At 36.5% G+C, this 22,463-nt stretch overlaps 1 protein-coding gene across 1 annotated transcript in view; it reads left to right on the top strand.

The window, feature by feature from the left end:
- Window positions 1-17,606, top strand: part of PAWR (pro-apoptotic WT1 regulator) — a 127,622-nt gene extending 110,016 nt beyond the window's left edge. The window contains exons 5-7 of the mRNA XM_061415616.1: window positions 5,230-5,380; window positions 7,697-7,801; window positions 9,931-17,606. Of these exons, the coding sequence (XP_061271600.1) occupies window positions 5,230-5,380; window positions 7,697-7,801; window positions 9,931-10,017 (343 nt within the window). The 3' untranslated portion in view covers window positions 10,018-17,606. The remainder of the gene's footprint in view (window positions 1-5,229; window positions 5,381-7,696; window positions 7,802-9,930) is intronic.
- Window positions 17,607-22,463: the final 4,857 nt, after the last annotated feature.

Below are 22,463 nucleotides of genomic sequence, written 5' to 3'. Positions count from 1 at the left end.
ATTATTGATAGGGAGGTGCTAAAACCACCCTTATGGCAGAAAGTGAAGAGGAACTCAAAAGCCTCTTGATGAAAGTGAAAGAGGAGAGTGAAAAAGTTGGCTTAAAGCTCAACATTCAGAAAACGAAGATCATGGCATCTGGTCCCATCACTTCATGGCAAATAGATGGGGAAACAGTGGAAACAGTGTCAGACTTTATTTTTGGGGGCTCCAAAATCACTGCAGATGGCAACTGCAGCCATGAAATTAAAAGATGCTTACTCCTCGGAAGAAAAGTTATGACCAACCTACATAGCATATTGAAAAGCAAAGACAGTACTTTGCCAACAAAGGTCCGTCTAGTCAAGGCTATGGTTTTTCCTGTGGTCATGTATGGAGAAGGCAATGGCACCCCACTCCAGTACTCTTGCCTGGAGAATCCATGGACGGAGGAGCCTGGTTGGCTGCAGTCCATGGGGTTGCTAAGAGTCAGACACGACTGAGCGACTTCACTTTCACTTTTTACTTTCACGAATTGGAGAAGGAAATGGCAATCCACTCCACTGTTCTTGCCTGGAGAATCCCAGGGACGGGGAAGCCTGGTGGGCTGCCGTCTATGGGGTCGCACAGAGTCGGACACGACTGAAGCGACTTAGCAGCAGCAGCATGTATGGATGTGAGAGCTGGACTGTGAAGAAAACTGAGCGCCAAAGAATTGATGCTTTTGAACTGTGATGTTGGAGAAGACTCTTGAGAGTCCCTTGGACTGCAAGGCGATCCAACCAGTCCATTCTAAAGGAGATCAGCCATGGGATTTCTTTGGAAGGACTGATGCTAAAGCTGAAACTCCAGTACTTTGGCCACCTCATGCGAAGAGTTGACTCATTGGAAAAGACTCTGATGCTGGGAGGGATTGGGGGCAGGAGGAGAAGGGGACGACAGAGGTTGAGATGGCTGGATGGCATCACTGACTCGATGGACGTGAGTCTGAGTGAACTCCGGGAGTTGGTGATGGACAGGGAGGCCTGGCGTGCTGCAATTCATGGGGTCACAAAGAGTCGGACACAACTGAGCGACTGAACTGAACTGAACTGAAAACCATAGTGGGATTATTTGCAGTAATGTACTGGCTGCTGAAACAATAAAACCACCAAATTTAAGTGGCATTTATATGCACGGCGTTACATTCACAACCACAAATGTCTTATTTGAAAGAAAGACTGTCACAGTTAAGAAGCTGACAGAAGCAGATCATCAGGATTTCATTAGTGTTTTGTGAGTTTCTTTTCCAGTCTGACTTCAGGTTGCTGACATTAAAAACTAGGTATGAAAAGTGAAAGATGTTTGCTGGAAGTTGTTGGATGAGTCTGTAGCAAAGTAGATAGTTCATGTAATGCTTCTCAGCTACGCCCATAATTTGTTATATTTAGGGATACAGAAGACCAATTCTTTGACAAAGCAGGATAACAGGAATTTTTGTTACAGTATGATCAATACCTTGATTTTGCTGACATAACAGTAATGTGAAGAAAGAAGTTACTTTTCATTTTCTTTGTTGACAAACAATGCTTGCTGTGAAGTATATAAAACTTTGAAGGGCCAACAGATGCGGTTTGGAATGTTTGTTTGTCTTGCAGGAGTGTGTTCTGATTAGATAGAGACAGTGACAGGGAGCAGTGTTGCAGCCTGTGCCAGAGCACAGATAAATGTCTCCTGCTTTCATTGACAAAGTCTGGTTAGGCCGGCTGAGATAAACAGTCACTACAGGCGTGAATTACTGAGACACTGATACATTAAAGTTGTGGTTTAAAGAAAATTAAAAGATATGAACTGTTACCCTATGCTGACGTATACAGTGATTTTTAGAGGGAAACATTCTGACAAAAGTGTTTGACTTTTGGGATGAACTTCATGTTTTTACAAGCAAAAACCAGGTTTTATAAATCAGCTATACTTCAGTCTTCATTCTAATCCCCAAAAAAGGCAGTGCCAAAGAATACTCAAACTACCGCACAGTTGTGCTCATTTCTCATGCTAGCAAAGTAATGCTGAAAATTCTCCAAGCCAGGCTTCAATAGTACGTGAACCAAGAACTTCAGATGATCAAGCTGGATTTCGAAAAGGTAGAGGAACCAGAGATCAAATTGCCAACATCCCATCATAGAAGAAGCAAGAGGATTCCAGAAAAACATCTACTTCTGCTTCATTGACTATGCTAAAGCCTTTGACTCTGTGGATCACAACCAACTGTGGAAATTTCTGAAAGAGATGGGAATACCAGACCACCTGACCTGCCTCTTGAGAAACCTGTATGCAGGTCAGGAAGCAACAGTTGGAACTGGACATGGAACAACAGACTGGTTCCAATTAGGAAAAGGAGTCCGTCAAGGCTGTATATTGTCACCCTGCTTATTTAACTTATATACAGAGTACATTATGCAAAATGTCGGGCTGGATGAAGCCCAAGCTGGAATGAAGATAGCTAGGATAAATGTCAATAACCTCAGATACGCAGATAACACCACCATTATGACCGAAATCGAAGAGGAACTAAAGAGCCTCTTGATAAAAGTGAAAGAGGAGAATGAAGAAGTTGGCCTAAAACTCAACATTCAGAAAACAAAGATCATGGCATCTGGTCCCATCAGTTCATGACAAATAGATGGGGAAACAATGGGAACAGTGACGGACTTATTTTCTTGGGCTTCAGAATCACTGCAGATGGTGACTGCAGCCGTGAAATTAAAAGACACTTGCTCCTTGGAAGGAAAGCTATGACAAATTTAGACAGCATATCAAAAAGCAGAGACATCACTTTGCCAACAAAGGTCCGTTAGTTAAATCTATGATTTTTCCAGTAGTCACATATGGATGGGAGAGTTGGACCATAGAGAAGGCTGAGCGCTGAAGAATTGATGCTTTTGAACTGTGGTGTTGGAGAAGACTTTTGAGAGTCCCTTGGACAGCAAGGAGATCAAACCAGTCAATCCTAAAGGAAATCAACCCTGAATATTCATTGGAAGAACTGATGCTGAAGCTGAAGCTCCAGTACTTTGGCCACCTGACGTGAAGAGCCAACTCATTAGAAAAGACCCTAATGCTGGGAAAGATTGAAGGCAGGAGGAGTAGACGACAGAGGATGAGATGGTTGGATGACATCATTGACTAAATGGACACTAAATGTGGCGTGCCACAGTCCATGGGATTGCAAAGAGTCAGACACGACTGAGCAACTGAACAACTAGAAATATTTCAATTTTAAAAGAGGAAACTAGTTTGATCCCCAGCCTTTTAAATATGTGTATGAGACTTATTTGTCTGATAGCATCATTCTTTTAAAAAAAAATGATATTAATTAGCCTTTTGTGCAAGAAAGAAATGCCATATTTTTAGTGTTACATAAAGACAAAGAAAAAAAATGAAAGTTAGAAATTTGGGGGGGAAAGATTTTTCAAATTGTTATGGTTCATTCTCCAATACATCAGTAAGTAAGTGATGATTTTAGTATTGCACATTTGCAAAATGTTATTACCTTACAAATTTGATAAGATACACTTTGAATTTTATTTTCCATCAAAAGAAAACCCTTGCATAGGGAGTTAATGGATCAGAATTCTATTATTTTCATCAAAAATTGTCTCAGATTTAGCAATAATTTTGATAGATAAATGATTAGAACTGGCTACCAGTAAAGGATTGGGGACAAATTTTGAAAAGTGTCATTTTCTGCATAGTGGATAATAATGAGTATCCTGAGCTTGCTCAAATCGCTTTGAAGTCTCTTCTGGTCAGTATACATTGGTGAAACTAATTTTTCTATTGTGAATGCTATTAAATCATAGAGGTAGTTTAGATATACTTTACCCTTTGTGATCAGCATTGTCATCAGTCTAAGCTAGAGTAGGTTGATGAGCAAGAATGATTCCAGTCTCCACGAAAGCCCCCAGGAAGCTCTGCCTCCCAGTGTTTTTACCGTATGTAATCCTTTCCCACATCCCACGCAGGGCTGACGTGGTAGTGTGTCACTTGTGAGCTTCGGTCACAAGAGACTGCAGTGTGTCTTGGTGGTTGTGTCACTTTGTCTCTGGAAGCAGCTGTCTTGTGAACAGCCCAGTAGAGAAGCCCACATACTGAGTAACTGAGGCTTTTGACCAGTTGCCGGTTTGAAACTGAGGCGTTTTGCCATCAGTCCTGTGAATGAGCTTACAGCCAAATTCTCCTCCAGACCAGGCAAGCCTTCAGATGACTGTAGTCCTGACCAACGTCTTGACTAAAACCTCATAAGAGACCCTGAAATATAAACACCCAGCTAATGTGCTTCCAGATTCCTGACCAACAGAAGCTGTCAAATAATTGTGTTGTTTCAAGCCACTAAATTTTGGCATAATTTTTTATGCAGTAATAGATAACTAATGCAAAAAAATAAGAAGGAAGCTTATTATATTAAAGACTTACATACTATTAGTTCAGAGTATGAATTGCTGTTTAATATGAAGAATTGCTATTTCACTGATAAATTTTGGTTAAATAATTAAGAATTACAAAATGACAGAAGTTGCCAGTTTGACAGCTGTTTTTAAATAATAATTGCCTATATGCATACTTCCAATGATGATGACTCATTTTCATGTAATTCTTTTTCTTGTTTATCCTATTACTGAAATATAATTTTACGGGTCTGAATCTATTGCAACATTTAGGCATACATTTTGTATGATGTTTTTCACTTTTATCTTTCCAATTCAATTCTACTTGATCTTACTAAAATATTGGCCCATGATGTAATGGAATTTAAAAATAAAAGGAGAAAGAAAGTAGTTCTTCACTACTTCACACATTTCTACTAGTCTACATTAGGTCCCCTCTCGTAGTTCTCAGAGTACCTTACGCTTAACCTTACTGTGATGGTTGTCTTGGTTTATTGTCACTGATCGTGTTCTTGTTACACGGGAAGTTCTGTGAAAGTCACAGTCCATGTCTGTGCTTCCTGTTCCACCCTCAGTGCTCAAAACAATGTCTGCTACTTAGCAGCTTCTCAGTAGATAGATTAGTCAAAAGAATTAATTTTTTTGTATTTTTATTATATTGAAATAATGATTAACTTCTATAATTATAAATAATTTGGCTATCATAATCATGTGTCCTCAGGGGAATGGTAATTGTTTATGGTAAATAGAAAATACTCTTTGCACTCTTCCTGCTGAATATGAGGTATCTTTAAAAAAATGTGTATCTTTTTAATTTCCATAGCACAACCACCGCCTCTGAAGAAGATGTCTCAAGTAGATTTCCCCGAACAGATAGAAGTGGATTCAGCAGGTATAACAGGGATGCAAATGCTTCAGGTAATTTGGTCTCAAGTAGCAGCACATTGGAAAAGAAAATTGAAGATCTTGAAAAGGTATGAATTACAAATTATTTAAGATCTATGAAATTAATATACCATTAGGATTCCTTTTTCACTTTCATAGCAGCTGAGAGAGAAAAATCGAAATGTGTAAGGATGAGGCAGTACTAGGAAAGGGAAGAAAATGAGGGGCATGATGGGAGATACTGTTAGTGTTCATTGGTACTTGTACATGTAGTCAAACAGCAGCTTTGAATCAGTCTTAATTAGATATTCCCTAGATGCATAGTGGCTAAGCATTTTCTGATTTCTTAGTGCTGTTCTATCCAGTTCTGTTGATGTTAAAACTTTTAGAAATGGAGTCAGTTCTTGAATTGCTTAGTATTTAATGGCTCCTCTCATTCTGCCAAGAGTTGTCTTTAATACTAATATGTTGAACACAGTCTTCACCTTTGAAACGGTTGGAAGCATATGCTAGCAGTGTGTACCACTGTGTGTTTATTATTACATACTCTATTCAGTTTGTAGACTTTCCTCTATGTTCTGAGTTAGAGCCTAGAGCCGCTGTGATGTCTGCAACGATTTTAAGAGTAAACCTGTTTAAGAGTATCTTTGTGGCTCAGACAGTAAAGAATCGGCCTGCAGTGAAGGAACTGTGGATTTCATCCCTGGGTCAGGAAGGTCCACGCTGGAGAAGGGAATGGCTACCCAGTCCAGTATTCTTGCCTGGAGAATTCAATGGACAGAGGAGCCTGACGGGCCACAGTCCATGGAGTCATCAAGAGTCGGACATGACTGAGTGACTAACACTTGAGAACATGTCAAATGAATATTGGCGTTAATTTATTAACCATGGGTTCTCAAGTTTGTTCTGTAGACATTCAATCCCTAAAATTAATAATGGTGCTGAATTACTTTCTGATTGTTCAAAGCATATCTTGTTGAATTGAAATTATTCCTTGTAAGATAAAAGTTGCTTTAAGTAGAGATTGAATTTTACTCTTTTTTATAACATTATGATTATTTTTAGTTCACATTTGAACTTTAACACTAGTTTCTGTGAGTTTAAATTGAAAAACTTTAAGGGATATATAGTATACTAGTTTTCAAGTCTGTGCATGCTCAGTCGCTCAGTTGTGTCTGACTCTTTGTAACCCTTTCAACTGCTTCTCCGTCCTTGGGTTTGTTAGGCAAGAATACTGCAATGGGTTGCCATTTTCTCCTCCAGGGGATCTTCCTGACCCAGGGATTGAACCTGCATCTCCTGCATTGCATGCAGATTCTTTACCTCCGAGCCATCTGGGAAGTCTTAATAGTTTTCAAGGGGGTTCATCAAAAAAGGCTTTTAAAGTTCACAGAAGTTTGGACTGAGTTGTTGGCAGCAGCAGATTAATGAGACTGTCTGACTGCTTTCCTCTGAGGTCATAAGAAAGAAGCCAAATTCTGGCTGAGACTTTTTCAGTTCGGCTTCACTTTTGCTTCTCAGATGGCTGACCCAGCCTAAAGTCCTGTATTCTAAGCAAGATTTCTCTGAAAAAGGTGTTGCATTGTTTCTTTTTGTTTGTTTGTTTTGGTTTTGGCTGTACACGGCTTGGTGGATCTCAATTTCCCCAACCAGGGATCAGACCCACACTCCCTGCAGTTAGAAGTGTAGAGTCTTAACTACTGGATGGCTGGGGAAGTCACTGCATTGTTTAAGGGGGAAAAAAGTTTAAAAGCTAATATCATTTTCAGCTCCTTCATTTTACCCATTTGTCAATTAACTGGCAGAGCCAAAAGTAAAATGGAGGATCACTATTTTTCTGTTTTCCACAGAGCAATCTCCTTATCTTAAACTGTGTTTTGAACAAAAGTTTTGAGTTTCCTTCAACAGGGTATTAGTCATTTAATATTAAGAGATCCTAAAGAGCTAAAGTCATTGTGCTTAATTGCTCAGCCATGTCTGACTCTTTGCAACCCTATGGACTGTAGCCCGCCAGGCTCATCTGTCCATGGGGATTCTCCAGGCAAGAAGACTGGAGTGGGTTGCCATGCCCTTAGCCGAGGGATCTTCCCAACCCAGGTCCCTGCATTGTAGGCAGATCATTTACCATCTGAGCCACCAGGGAAGCCCATTTGAGTATTGGTATTTGTTAAAAACTTGGGTAAACATTGATTTAATCAGAAGTATATTTTACAGTCCTGTTTCCTCTCATTCCCTGGTTCTTTTCTGTGGGATGGGTTCCTCCTTCCCTCCCCAAGTGACTTAAGAAAGTCACTGGAAATTTTCATATATCTAAGGTACTTCACCAGATTTAGTAGATGTATTCTATTTAAGATTAGAAACAACTTGTTACTTCTCAGTTAATACTTTGTAATTTTATGTACTAGGAGGTGGTAAGAGAGAGGCAAGAAAACTTAAGACTTGTGAGACTAATGCAAGATAAAGAAGAAATGATTGGAAAACTCAAAGAAGAAATTGATTTGTTAAATAGAGTGAGTACTCACATATTTCATTTTAATGGTTTTGTTTTTTCCTCTCAATTGGATGAAAATACAGAAATACGAAGAAGTAATTTTATTTAATAATGTGAACTGAATAGTTCATTCCTTTGTTAATGTCACAGTAATTTGTGGTCGTCAGGACTGTCATTTCATTCCATAAACTGATTCTTCTGGCCAATTATCAGTTGTATTTATATTCTTCTTCTGGGAATGGACCAGTGAATGGATTTGTTTTGTGTTTTGTTGGAGTCTGGATGTAAGAGGCAGCTTGGTCAGCACCACACATAACATGTACAACAGTACTGGCAGAGTTGCCTCAAAGAAGAACTGAAATTGCTCTTTCTTGCTATAAGAAACGCCACGTGTCTCTGTTTTTGTGGTATTTTGACCACTTTTGCCTGCCCCAGTTATACGTATTCATCCCCCATTTTAGGTTTAGCCTTACTCCAAGTTCTCTATTACTACTAGTCATAACACTTTTTCCCTTTCAGCCCTAGTATTTACTTCCTGCTTAAGAAGTAGGTATTAATGCTAGGCCATACTTAGGTAATGGTTATGAGAAGTGATTTCGTAGTTTTCCTATTTTGAAGGCTTTACATAAGATGGAGGAAAGAAATTTGTTTCAGGGGAAAAAGGAACAAATTCTTAATCCAGTCTTAACTCTAATTCTAAAAGCAGAGAAAATAGAAAGCTGCATTATGTGCAGACTCATTCTAATACAGCTCCATGGATTAACTGTAGGGTGTACAGGAGGACACTGAAACTCAGGCCGGGTATAGGAATTGCATAGTTATATGCTGAGCCAGTAATTGACCTTCAGGTATTCAATAGTGTTAATTTTAAGTAAGCTCTTTCATTCTTGATGACTGCCTTTCATCTTGGTTCAGAACATGGGCATTCCTCTATTGGCTATAGAATGTGATTTAATAAAATCTGCAAATATGTTTGACTTCTGTGATGTACTGGCACTGTCTTAGGCACTGTGTTTATTAAAAAGCATAAGACACCTGCCTTTACAGAGTTTATAACCTAATAATGATATATGAATGTATTATTTTATCATTTAATGATAAATCTTAGATAGGTCTCAGTTGTGGTACTTTTAAAAAAGAATCTCATATCTTTATTATTGTTTTTTTTTTTTTCAACAAATTACTTTCCTAATATCATTTATTTAGTTTGTGAGTAAATACAAATTCTGTGTTTGTACTTTTAGAACTCAATTCAAAGACAGTATACTAAATGTATCAGAATGCTGCTGTCCAATAGTGTGCTTAGAATTCAGATTTATCTCTCCAAGTTTAGTATTTTGAATTGCAAGGGTAAATCTATAAATGTCTGCTTTTCCAACCATCAGTAAATAAGTCTGCCTTGAAATCGTGTTTCTTCAAACTAAAAATTACAGTGGATTGTCTTTGTATTTATCGAGTGATTGTATTTATGGCACTGGGATTAATATAGGCAACAGAGACCTGGAATCTGATAGCTTTAAAGCTGGAGGGTAATTACATAGTGGCTTTTGCATTTTTGTAAACTCGAAAACCTTTCTCTCAACTCGGTAAGCCCCAGATCTCCTTTTCTGTATGCCTCAGTTACGTCACCTCCCCAGAGTCTCACTCCCCAACATGAACACTTGTTAAGATCACCCAAGGTGGTGGAAGTCTGTATAGAACTTGTACTTGGGTCCTTCCTAATGCCTAATGTGACACACGTTTGCAGTCCGAGGCCCCAGACCTCTTACTGACTGCGTATGTATTTAGCCCTCAATTTGTGGAAGGAGGGATTTTTTTTTAACTAAAGACTTGTCATTTTTGATTAGAAATTGGAAGGTTCACAACAAACAGTTCTGCTTTCTGACTTCTCTTTAAAAACTGAAAGATCTGACAAGAGCTGGCCTGCATTATCATGATGCCAGTGAGGAGTCTAAGAGTGCATGCTGCCTTTACCTGAGGCGCATATTCCTTCTGAAATTGTTTTCAGAACTAGTCCATGTTTCCAAATTAATTGTTTATATGAATTATCTTTGAATGTGCATTTTGAAGTGTTTTTTTAAATCACCTTCAGAATATTTTTAAGCATTTAAAAAACTTATGTATTATTTTCCTTTTTGTTTCCTAAAGGACCTAGATGACATAGAAGATGAAAATGAACAACTAAAGCAGGAGAATAAAACTCTTTTGAAGGTTGTTGGGCAGCTAACAAGGTAGAAGATTCAAGGCTCAGTGTGGAAAAATATTTTAAAACTACTGAATGTTATGTTAATGCTAGGACAATATTCCTATCCTGTAATGCATTAAACTAACTATGTATATTTATTTCTAGAAAACAGTGGGTGTTTCTTTTCAAAATATTTCTTTGTCATTATCAGTTTCAAAAAGTATCAACCTTTTACTCCATGAATAAGTAACATCTTTTAGTTACTAAACTGGTAGGTTAGGCCTCTTTTGGTTTTGTGTGATATTCAAATACTATATGGTTTAAACTCACAACCATCTGAATATATTGCATGTATGGTAGTATGTTTTCCCCCTCGAAGAATATACTTAGTGTTTGTTTACATGAATTCAGATACTTTTGGGGGAATTACCTGCAAATGCCTTATTACTGATGTGTGCAACTTGTTATATGTTGATGATATTTCATAAAGGTCTTTGGCTACTGTCATTTTTTCTTTTAGCTTATTCTAAGCATTTAGAAGGACATGGAGTCACACTTTTATAACAGTCATCTTTAAAAAGGAAAGCTAAAAAAGTCACTTAATATCAAGTACTAGTTGGCTAAATATAAAATTGAAGAGAATACTTGAATTGTGCTATATAGTAAATTAAAATGTACTATTTTGTATTCAGATATTGAAAAAAATTTAAAATCACTTTGACTTTGGAAAAACATACAGTTGTAATTTTAATGTATAATTTCTTATGTAGGTACTCCTTTTTTTATAATTATTCCAAGGTTTATAAGTGAACATGGAGTATTTTAAAGGTTGTTTATTCATCAAGCCTAAAAAGTATATATAATTTCAGTGACTGTATAAGAAAAACAATTCATATTTTTAACTACATGCATTAGAATCAAACCAAAATATTTATCCACATTTAAAACATTTATATTTACAGTAACAAAGCAGTACATAAACAGAAATAGTACTGAAATATTTTGTTAGTTTCTGACTTGGCAGATAACACTGTGACACAGTTGTTCTCATATGAGAAAATTATTCCCCTACCTCAAATTTAAGGACTTTCCTCTTAACTTTGGATTTTTAAAAACAGAATTATTTTGAAGAATTATGAAAATTTTCTCTTTGATCAAATAATAATAGTATTTAGACTTGTTTTATGTTACGTTTTCATGTTGAGTAAAGAAATTGTCTCCTTTAAGATACATTAAGAATGGTCTGTCTGATGTTGAATCTCTAATAGTACAGCAGTTAATGTATGTAAATAGCTTGAATATAGTAAAATCCATTTTGGGTACCTACCGACTCTTCACTTGCTATGTCACTACATGATTCACTGTTAGAAGATAGGGAGGGAAATTGCAGAGTAAATGGTGAGTATCAGATGTTGAATTCTGAAACTCTCTTCAGTAGCCTAGATTGCACCCTCTTGCCTGCCACAGTCCCCCACTTCAGAAGTTCAATCTTGAGTAATCATCAGAGTCACCTGGATTGCTTAAAAGGAGTTCCTAGGTTACCACTTCTAGGTAGGTTTAAGTTGAGACCTTGGATAGAATAAGCTCAACATGTGGTGATTTGGATCATAATTTCGATTTGCAGACAGCTCCTCGTGCCTCTTTCCCCCCATAACTTCCATTGGAATCACTGAAATTAACATAATTTTAGCTATCAGCATTATTTCACCCTTTAGTTTATTTAATAATTAACTTTGTCTCTGGAAAACTTCTCATATGTCCATATATATATATTTACCGAAAAGTTCATTGATAGATTACCAAACTTGATATAGTTGTAGAATTACTGCATAACGGCATCCTTTGGGAGAACATTCCCAGCGTGGGAGTAGTGGTTTGCTGCCCGCTTGTCAAAGTGGCGTGCCAGGCTCAGTCACTGGCTTTGGCTGGGAAGTCCTCATCTCCCTTTCTTTACCCTTGGATGTATGGCAGAAATATCAGTATTGCCTTGTTTCCCATCCGTAGTTTGGATATTGTGAAAATGCTGTCAGTATCCAGCCTTAAAATATATTAGTGTACTCATTCTCCAAATAAGAGAAGTATTTTGAATTTTTTGTTTAACCCATTGGGAAGTAAAGAAATATCTCATTTCCCTCTTTAAATTTATACCAGGTATTAATGCTTTTAAAGACCAAGCCGTTTTAAAATTTTCCCTTTATTTCCGTTTACCAGGAACGTTTGCAATGATGAACTTTTTACATAGTGGTACGTAGTACAGATGCAGGGAGGAGCCTGACCACTTTGGCAAAGCAGTTCATGTGCTGTCTTCCCTTCCATCCTTAAAATGTGCATTTATATCACATACAGGTTTGACACTGAATGTTGAAACGCAAAGTAGGATCTGCTACAGGTTCCCTTTAAATTTTATAAAAAACATTGAGATTTTTAAAAGGTTACTTAAATGTACACTATCTTAAAATACTTGACTGTTGTCAATAAAGTGTTAGTTTTTGTGAAATTATTAGTCCCATTCAGAAATATTTCTTATATTTCCTGGAAATTTGTGGCATAATAAAGCATATCCAGAGTGTATGTGTTTATGATATTATTTTCCAAACAATAAGTTTATTATCTTTAGGATAAACATGACTTGCTTCCTTGATTTCTGGCATATATTAACTTGTGAATTACTGAAGTTATCGTTTCATCTTTCTAAAATTGTTACTGATTTTATTGCACTACAGTTATCTTTAGAGAGGAAGAGGAAGGCTTTCTGGTGTGTATTTCTAAGGGAATTTACTAAATGTAAATAGCTTGTCAAACCTGCTCAAGTAGCTTATGACATAGAAAATTAAGCATCAGTAGATACCTGAAGCAGTGTATCTTTTAAAATAACTTTTTAATTCCAGTAGAAAGCAGTATATTCCTAAAGGTGAAAATCCTACCTCAATTACATGTTGTTTATATTTTCTGGATTAATCTGGATTTTTATAATTAGAAACTAAGATGTAAGTTTTAAAGTCCACTAATACTTTGTGGAAAACAATGCAAGTCAATGTAGTAGAATGTCCATATGTTCAACACTGAAAGACACAATAGGAAGGACTTTGGGTTCGATGATCAATTGGATGTCCTAGACAATATTTCTATGTATAGTGATAGTCATCTTTCGTATTTTTGTAATTCTTTGATCTTGACTCAGTACCTAGTAAGTTCATGCAGTATTGGCACTTATTTAAACTACTCATAATGTTGTTAATAACCTGTTATAAGATTCAGGCATGTGTTTTCATCTTGCAACACAAGAAACAAACACACCAGCTTTTCACTGAGGAGAATTTATTAAGTGAGGAGGAACTAGCATTTGGGAATTAGACCTTTAAGATAACATGCTAAAGTCGGTGGTAAATGTTATTATATCTAAACCATTCCTAATATGTAACAATAAACTTTCTTTTGCACTGGAACTGTGCTCTCATGAACAAAGGACTTCCCATTGATTAGGATTGTAACTAGTATTACTTATCTGAGAACTAGTGACACTTTTCTTTTGTTGTTTTAATGAACTGAAGACATAGTACTAGTTAGACAGCAAACATTTTGCTTATCAAATCCATCAACAAAGGCACTTCCCCCGATGCTGTTGGTTTTCTCACTGATGTATAGAAGTTGGTCTTTTGATTCTCAGCGTAGGCTTGAATCATTGCCCAAGAAAACCTGAGCCCACGTTGTTTTTTTTTAGTTTACTTAGCTAGAATCTCACAGCATATTAAAGTCATATCCCCACCCCCACCCCCAAATAATTATGTTTGAGTATGTGAAAAAGGTATGGTTACGGGGGTATGTTAAATTTTCATACTTACTCTTTTAGCAAGTATTTATTAGTCAACTGGGTATACAGTTCTAGATATTACAGAAGTTTCCAAAAAATGGACATGGACCAGCACTTATATCTAGAGTGTATAATCTGTAATGGTATATAAGTAGCAGTAGCTGGTCTAATCTGAATAGTTCATTCAAAAGTATTTTGTATTAATTATCCAGCCATTGTATTTAAGCTCTGGATAATAGGTACTGTTTAATTTGCTGTAGCATTTACTGAATGGTGGAAAGACTGAACATATTGGGATGTATCTTTCCATGTTTCTTTCAGATAATTATATATTATGAAAAGAACATTTTAAAGCATTTGGAGCAGTAATGAAGTAAAAACAATTCAATGTATGTCAGATACACCCAACTGTTGATGCTATTCAAATGTGATTTTGTTAGTTTTTCTGTATACATTATTGATTACTGATTTGTTTTTAGGTATTTAAGTCTAATAAACAGTTCACATATTGGCAGTCACTTTGATAATAATAGAATATTAGTGATGATCACTTGATGGACATTTATTACATGCTTGTTTTGTTTCCCCTTCTGGATGCCTGATAGATGTATATTACTTTTTTTTGGTGAACTTGTTTCTTGAAAGTTTTGACCATGCTATTCAGGGTGTTTAATGTTATGCTTTTCTTCTAAATTTAAGTCTAAGATGTCTGCTGTTACTAGTAAAGATCATATGAAAGCTAAAATTTACTGTTTTGTTGAAAAATCAGCTAATTCAGGTTATCCAATTATTCGTAGAGAAGCATCTGATAATTTATTGATCACTTTAGTATTGTGTAGACAACTCTCATAATTCTCATTGCATAGGTTTTTACTGAGGTAGTCAACATGATAAAGATTCACTTCTAATATGCTTTGCATGGAAAATAACAAATATTCAATAAAAAAGTAAATTTTCATTTAATTTTTAACACTGGTTAATTTTTTATTCTTTCCTCTACCATCAGTAAAACCCTGACCTTGAGTTTTATTTTCAAAGTTAAAGGACAGTGCTAATATTCTAATTAACTTTTGTGCATCTTACTGAAACAATATGTAATACTTTAAAATCTTTAGAATATTATTGTAGCAGAAATTGTGTTTTAAAAGAAAAAAATATAGTATTAATAAATCTGAATATATTTGTGGTGGGGCTTTTTGAAATAGTGAGGAAGTGTACACATAATTGTCTTTGTTTTGAAACTACACAAATAATTTCTTAATCCAAACTTGGATCTATCATCCACTAAGTCAAATGGTGGTCAAAGAATTTCAGGTCCCTTACAGTTAGAAAAGATAAGTAGAGATCTGGGAACGTAAAAATCCAGTCTGTTTGTTTGTTTGTTTTTTGTAAATGGTTTACAGAACCTTTTGCCTGATGTGTCATTCTTCATACACCTGCACGGGCTAATTGGTCTTTACTTCTAGAATTGTAGATTAATCTTCTCAGTAATGTCATAGATGTCTAACAAGTGAGCAGGCATCTTTCAGTCAGGCTGTTTAGATAATGTCTCAAGTCCTTATGTAAGAATGTGCTCCATTAGCAAGTTTATTAAAAAAATTTTGCAAAGTCTCCTAGTCTGCACTGGAACTGGAGCCCTTTATCTTAGACGTCATCAAATCCCACTCCCCCTTTTTCTTCTCTCTCTGTCTCTTCTAGATTCATTCAGTGGGTGCACACAATTCTATGAGTAGCTTTAAACTACCTACATAATTTTTTAATCTCATGCCTCTAGTTTTCTCTTCCCACTTCTACAAGAGGTTACATTTTATTTCTGGTCAGCTTCTTGGAAAGAACTATGTAATATTAGACCTTTATGTTAAAGAAACAGAAATAGTTATAATACCCTTTACAATCTCCCTCCTCCTTTTTTGGATGTCTAACCATATAAGGCTAAAAAGAAAGCAAAATGTATCTCTTAATTCTGGATCAAATGCATAATTCAGCTGTCACTTCCAAAAAACTACTGTGACTGAATAAAGATGCTTTTAATAAAGGAGAAAGCTACTTGGTGTCAGTTGAGCGATATGGAAAAAAAAAAAAAAAGAATATGATCCAGTTAGGAAAGGTAGATTTAAATCACTAAAGAAAATTATGCCAGTAATTTTCATGTTAACTGTATTCTGTGTTGAAGTATGCAAAACTACTCAGTATAAATTATAGTCAATCCATATATGATCAGCTGCTGTACATGTTTAGATATACTATGGGACATGAAATTTACTGTGTTTATATGACCATATAGGCTTTTATCCAGGGAAATATTTGTGTTTCTTTAAAATGTAAACTATTAATATTTTCTATGATTAAAGGTAAATGATGTCATCAGTGGACATTTTAGTTTTATGGAAGCAAATTTTTAAGAAAAATAGTAGAAAGGTGTCTGATTCCTTTTAATATTCTTGTAGTGCAGAAGTATAAACAAAGATATCAGTTAGAGGCATAGGAAAGTTCATTTGAAGAACCTGCAAATCACTTTTGGTAAGAATACATTCATCTTATACAAGTATTCAGAAAATTGGGAAAATTATAGCCTTTTGTAGCAGATTGAAAGTTTCATGTATGAGTAGTTCAGGACAGTAAACATCACTAACTTGAAGTAAAATTATGCCAGTAATTTTCACATTAACTGTATTTATTATTTGATGTAAATCAGTTAATCAGTGAAAATTATAATTGAATGAATGGACATTTCAGAATGCTAATTAATGATCAATAGAAGCCTAAGAGTACCTCAGTACCTCTTGTAACTCTTGAGAGCAGTATATCTTCAGTTTTGTTAAGCAGAGTAACTCAGTTAACAATTTGAACATAACTTTAACCCTAATTTTGTATAGGGCATCCTGAGTGGCTCAGTGGTAAAGAATCTGCCTGCCATTGCAGGAGTCTTGGGTTCGATCCCTAGGTCAGGAAGATCCCCTGGAAAAGGAAATGGCAACCCACTCCATACTTCTCTTACCTGGAGAAGTCCATGGATAGAGGAGCCCGGCAGGCTACAGTCCATGGAATTGCAGAAGGATCAGTCACGACCTCTAGTGCCTTAACAATTTCATATATCGTGAAAACATTTGGTGGTTAGTTACTCGGTAGCCATATATGCCAGGCATTGTGTTCAGTGCTGTATTTATTTGATTCCTTAAACTTACGCAAGAAAGAGATTGGGAGATTAATTTGCTCAAGGTGACAAAGCAGTGTTTTGTACCTTTTGCTATGACATACTTTTTTGACATAATCACTGTCCTATTAAATATTTTCCCAGTGGTTCTCAGAGTCTGGTCCCCACACTGGTATCCTTGGCTTCACTTAGAAACCTGTTAGAATACAAATTCTTGGGCCCCACCCAACAACAGAATGAGGTGAGGCCCAACAATCTGTTTTAACAAGCCCTTCAAATGATTCTGATGCAGGTCAAAGCTTGCAAATTTGCATTATGCATTTCTATTTTTAAGCAAAGATCTTTGGTCTTTCTTTTGTTTTTGGACATTGTATAAGCAATATAACAAGAACTTGTGGGGGAAAAAAAAGTGATCTTTTCAGTGTTGCTTATGTTGCAAAAGATTGTATCAGGAAAAGCCTCAGCATGGATACTGGCAGCTTGACATAAACCTATTAGTTTAGTATTATCTCTGGAACTCAAATGAATTCTTAAGTCCAAGAGTCTGTAAATGAAATCTTTGTTTTTCTGTGTTAAGGTCGATCTCTTATTGCCTGAAGCTTTTTGGTATCAGAAATGCATTTTTGTTAAACTTTAAACCTTAATGGGAGCAAATAAATGTATGTTTCATCAGAGTTATGGGTTTGTTTTTGTTTTCTTGCGTGTACAGATACTGTGGGGTAGTCCATAGGGAGACTGAATTTTCCATTTACTCTCTGTGGAGCCAGAAATTGAAAAGCATTTTCTCCTTAATTGGCCAGTGATGGGAAATCCACAAACTTGGATCTCAATGAGTAAAGAAAATTAAAGTCTATTTGGGTTAATTGTTTTCTTATATTATGAGGTAGTTAAAGAATTACTTTTTTTTGTTTTGTTTTAACTTTCTAAAAGCTCTGGAGCAGGTTTTGATGACAGAATTCTTATGAAGATATGACAGAGAGTACTCGAATACCCCCACACCTGTTTCCCTCTGTTACTAATGTCTGACATTAGTGTGGTGCATTTGTAACAACTAATGAGTCGTATTGGTGCATTATCATTTACTGAAGTTCATACTTGCTTCAAATAGTCTCACTTTTCCCCTAATGTCCTTTCTCTGTTCCAGGATCCACTCTACGGTAGCACATGACATTTAGCTGTTATTTCTCCTCCTTACACCCTAAATTCTGACAGTTTCTTAGACTTTCTTTGTTTTGATGACCTCAACAGTTCTGAGGTATTACTGGTTAGGTATTTTTCATATCTTACTATGGACATTTCAGATATACACAAAAGGAGAAAAATTACCCAATCTTAGTTTATCTATGCCCCCCTTTTTTTTTCTTTTTTTTGCTGAGGTATTTTACAGTTAAATTTCACCCGTAAATACCTGAGTATGTGTGTCTAATAGATAAGGGCTTAAAAAATAACCACAGTATGATCATACCCAACATATTTAATGGTCATTTCTTGATATCATCTGTTTAGTTTGGATTCTCCTGGAAGGCCTGCAAGATATTTAGTGGGGAAAACACCTGTGAGGAAACATGGGGAAGGAGCTAGGGCTGGTTGGGAAACCTCGGTACAGATCTGACTGCAGTGAAGAAGAGAGGGAGGAAGGATGGTTGAGCAGGAAGTCTTCATTCACAGTGAAGTTTGAAGAAAGTTTTAGCAAGTCTTAAAAAGTCCTCCTGCCGAAGATGCTCATTCATCAGAGTACAGTCCTGCATCTTGCAGGAGTGGGCTTGCCTTTGTATTCCTGCTATGCTCCTTTGTTGGCAGGGAGTAGTCAGTAGGAAGCAGGGTCTTAGCTGAACACCGTGGCAGATTCAGATCACAGCAGCTGTCAGTTAATTACCCACCCTACAGTAGGAGAGTAGAGAAGCCCATTTTCATGGCTGTCTCATGCTGTAATACTGTATGTTCAAATTTCTGCATATACCTCAAAAAACATTCTTTTACTGTTTATTCAAATAAAGATCCAAATGAGAGTCATTCATTGCATTTGGTTGCTATGTCTCTTAAGTCTTTTTTAACCTCTAAATTACACACACCTCCCACTTTTGTACCATTTTTCAGGTTAAAATTAGACCATTTGTCTTGTAGAATTTCTCACATTTTGGATTTGACTGATTCTGTCTTTAAGATGGTGTTAAACTTGTCCGTCTATCCCCTCTGTTATCTGTAAATTGTTAATTAGATGTAAGGGAGTTTATTAGATTCACTATATACCTTTTGGGCAGTAATTTTATAGGTACTGTGTACTTCTGTTGAATCATATTAGAAGGTACATAATGTCTGGGTTGTCTCATTTTTAATGATGCTAGGACAGATGGACAGATTCAGATATTATTAGATTGATTTCTCTATTTAAAAATTTCATAGCAACCTTTTATGTAATGGTTTTAGCAAACTTTGATAGGTATTGCAGTGATAATTTTCAGATTCTTTCATTCTCTTTACGTAAGTAGTTAGAATTCTTTAAAAAGAAACTCTTCCATCAATTACTTGGTTTCCCTAGAACATAAGGAAGGTAAGATCACATCCTTTTCCTTTATTTACCAGTTTTACAGTAATGGACCAGAGCCCAGGCAACCTCCAAAGGTAAGTCATATATTTGTTTTATGTAGTTAAAGTGTTTAATTCATTGCAGTATTTTTATTGTGCCCAGATTATCTCGTATTTGGCCCCTGGGTGCCCCTTCCAAGTTGGCTTCTGTGTCCTTTTTGTCATGGATAGCCTCCTTGTTTTTTTCTGGCATTAGTTGTTCCAGTCTCATCTTGTGCATTTCCTTTTTAGAACCTGGAATTAAGAGCTACCTTTCTTTTGTAGAAAATTAAAGCCTTGATAATCATCTAAATAATCAGATGAAATAAAAACCCGAGAGCGTTTGCAGAGCTCTTAACTGTAAGAGCTGTAAGAACTTTGAAATATTTTCCAACTGGCACTTTTACTGGAAAATTTTAAAATGATGGAAAGCTCCTTGTTGCTTTGCAATTTCTCATTCATTCATTTTCTGTGCAAGTGGTAAGCAGTTCTTAGATATCTTGACTTGAAAAAAAATTTAAATCTATTCATGTCTATTAAGCATCTCAGGACGTTACTATAAAAATCAAGTTTTTTTGGTAGTTAAATCCCATTAAAATGGTGTTCAAATTAGAATGCAGCGCAGAAGTAATGTCAACATGTATAGATGTTCATTGAGTTGGATGTGAAATATCAGACAGCTTATACAATAAGGTATGCTAATAAAATCATAATAAAAGTGGTACCCAAATTGTGACTCCTCCCCCCCCCAATTAGATTTGGCCCAACAGACAGCTTATACAATAAGGTATGCTAATAAAATCATAATAAAAGTGGTACCCAAATTGTGACACACACACCCCCATTTAAATTTGGCCCGATAGACACTAGACACTTCTGTCTCTAGTCACATCTGAATGAGGGTCAGTTCTGAAGTGCAAGCCAAGTAAGTTTTCACAGCTGTTGTGAGGCAGTTGTGGTGAGGAGGAGGAGAAGGAGCGTTGGATGACGACTAGAGGCAGGTTGTGAAGTTGCCCTGTGATTGAGCCCCCAGGAGTCCTTGCTCTTTAGAGTAAAGCCTGGTTGCTGGCAGCTGTCAACCTAGGGCACCACTTGATAATGAGGATTGACAAACCTTTTCTTCTATTCCTACCCATATCTCCATCCAGAAAGAAGGACCCTCTCTTTTCTTCCCAAATACGGAAACCACCTGTGGTGCTTGTGGTGCATGGCCTTCTCAGTGCGGGAGCGTCTCTCGTTGCAGAGAAGTGCAGGCTTTAGAGTGCAGGCTCAGTAGTTGTGGTACATGGATTTAGTTGCTTCACAGCATGTGGAATCTTCTCGGACCAGGGATTGAACCAATGTCCTCTGCATTGATAGGCAGATTCTTAACCACTGGACCACCAGGGAAGTTCTAGAATTCTTGTATTTTGCATCTTGCATTGGCTCACAAATATTCATTGTATATTACTTTGTACTAGTCTCTGATTCTGGGTACTCAGTACATCACAGTGAAGTAAAAGACAAATCCTAGCCTACACGAATTTCTTTCTTTGTTGCCCCCAAGAGAATGTTGGCACAGGGTGACTGCTTCCTAGAATGTCCTTTGGAACTTTCCAAAAGATGAGAATTGAAATTCACTGATCTTTTGACAGAGAGTAACCTTAATACATATCACAGACTACAGTTTGCATCATAAAAATCATGCTGATAGGTCTAATGTTGGGGAAAGACAAATTTATTCTCCTAATTTTGAGAAATTAGGGATTTTGAGCATAAATTCATACTTCCATTCATTTAATTTGTTGTATGAATTTTTTTTGTCTCCATATCATATCCTTAATGGCCAGTGCTAGTAAGTTCTCACTGGAGGTCAGGATTCTACATTTTCCAGTACAGTCTGATCATCTGAAGCATTTGTAATTATTTCCCATTTCTGTGCTTAATTTTATAATGGATTTCCAAATATGGATCTGTATTCCTGTAGCTCATAAAATTCCCAAAGTCAACCATGGTTAAATAAAACTTCTTCTTGTGTTTTTCTTTCCTTCAGAGCTCTGCAGTTGAGGTGGAACTAAGCTACAGTGTACTTTATAAGCTTTTGGTATCTAGTTAGTTGAGAAACCTTCTCCTGTGGTGAAATCATCATCCATTTACTTTTTTTTTGCTTTTTTGTGATTGAGTGATCAGGACACTTTATCCTTTTCCTGTGATTTTTGCCTAAAGATTTATTTATTTTGGGAAGAACCTATGTAGGGGAAGTAGAACCAGTTTTGCAAGGATAAATCCTTGATTCACTTATAAACCCAGGATAGCACTTTCCCTTTTATACTTATATTTTTAAAAACACTCTTAAAGTAACTTAAATTGGTAAGAGTTATTTCCCTTTCCCAGGATATTTGAGACGTTTCTCTTATTTTGTCTCAGACAGGTTTATAACCTCTTCCTAACTTTGAAAAGGTGAATATGTCCATGTTGTTGGAGAAATAAGACTGAGAGGAGTGTTTCACCTTGAGATCACATGGTGATATAAACAGAATCAGATACCTGTCTGGTACCTGAAAATGGATGTGTCAACCACTAATAAGATTATTCTGCAACACTGGTCTGTTTAGAGAAAGGTCAGGGATCAAATAATACCATAAAGCCATGTTGTTGTTCAGTCGCTAAGTCATGTCCGACTCGGCCACCTCCTGGACTGCAGCCCACCAGGCTCCTTTGTCCATGGGATTTCTCAGGCAAGAGTACTGGAGTGGGTTGCCATTTCCTTCTCCAGGGGATCTTCCTGACCCAGGGATCAAGTCCCAGCCTCCTCTTGGCAGGCAGATTCTGTATCATTGAGCCACCTGGGAAGCTTACTATAAAATCGTAAGATAGAGGAAATCATAAAAATCATTTGAGTGGAGGGAGAATGGAAATTAACTTTTCTCCTTATCTCTCCTTATCTCTTGAGAGCATGATTTCAATTCATGTGTCCGAGGTCACTC

The sequence above is a fragment of the Bos javanicus genome, chromosome 5 (genome assembly GCF_032452875.1).
Source record: "Bos javanicus breed banteng chromosome 5, ARS-OSU_banteng_1.0, whole genome shotgun sequence".
Taxonomy (NCBI): domain Eukaryota; kingdom Metazoa; phylum Chordata; class Mammalia; order Artiodactyla; family Bovidae; genus Bos; species Bos javanicus.
This window is presented reverse-complemented; position numbering and strand designations above follow the sequence as displayed.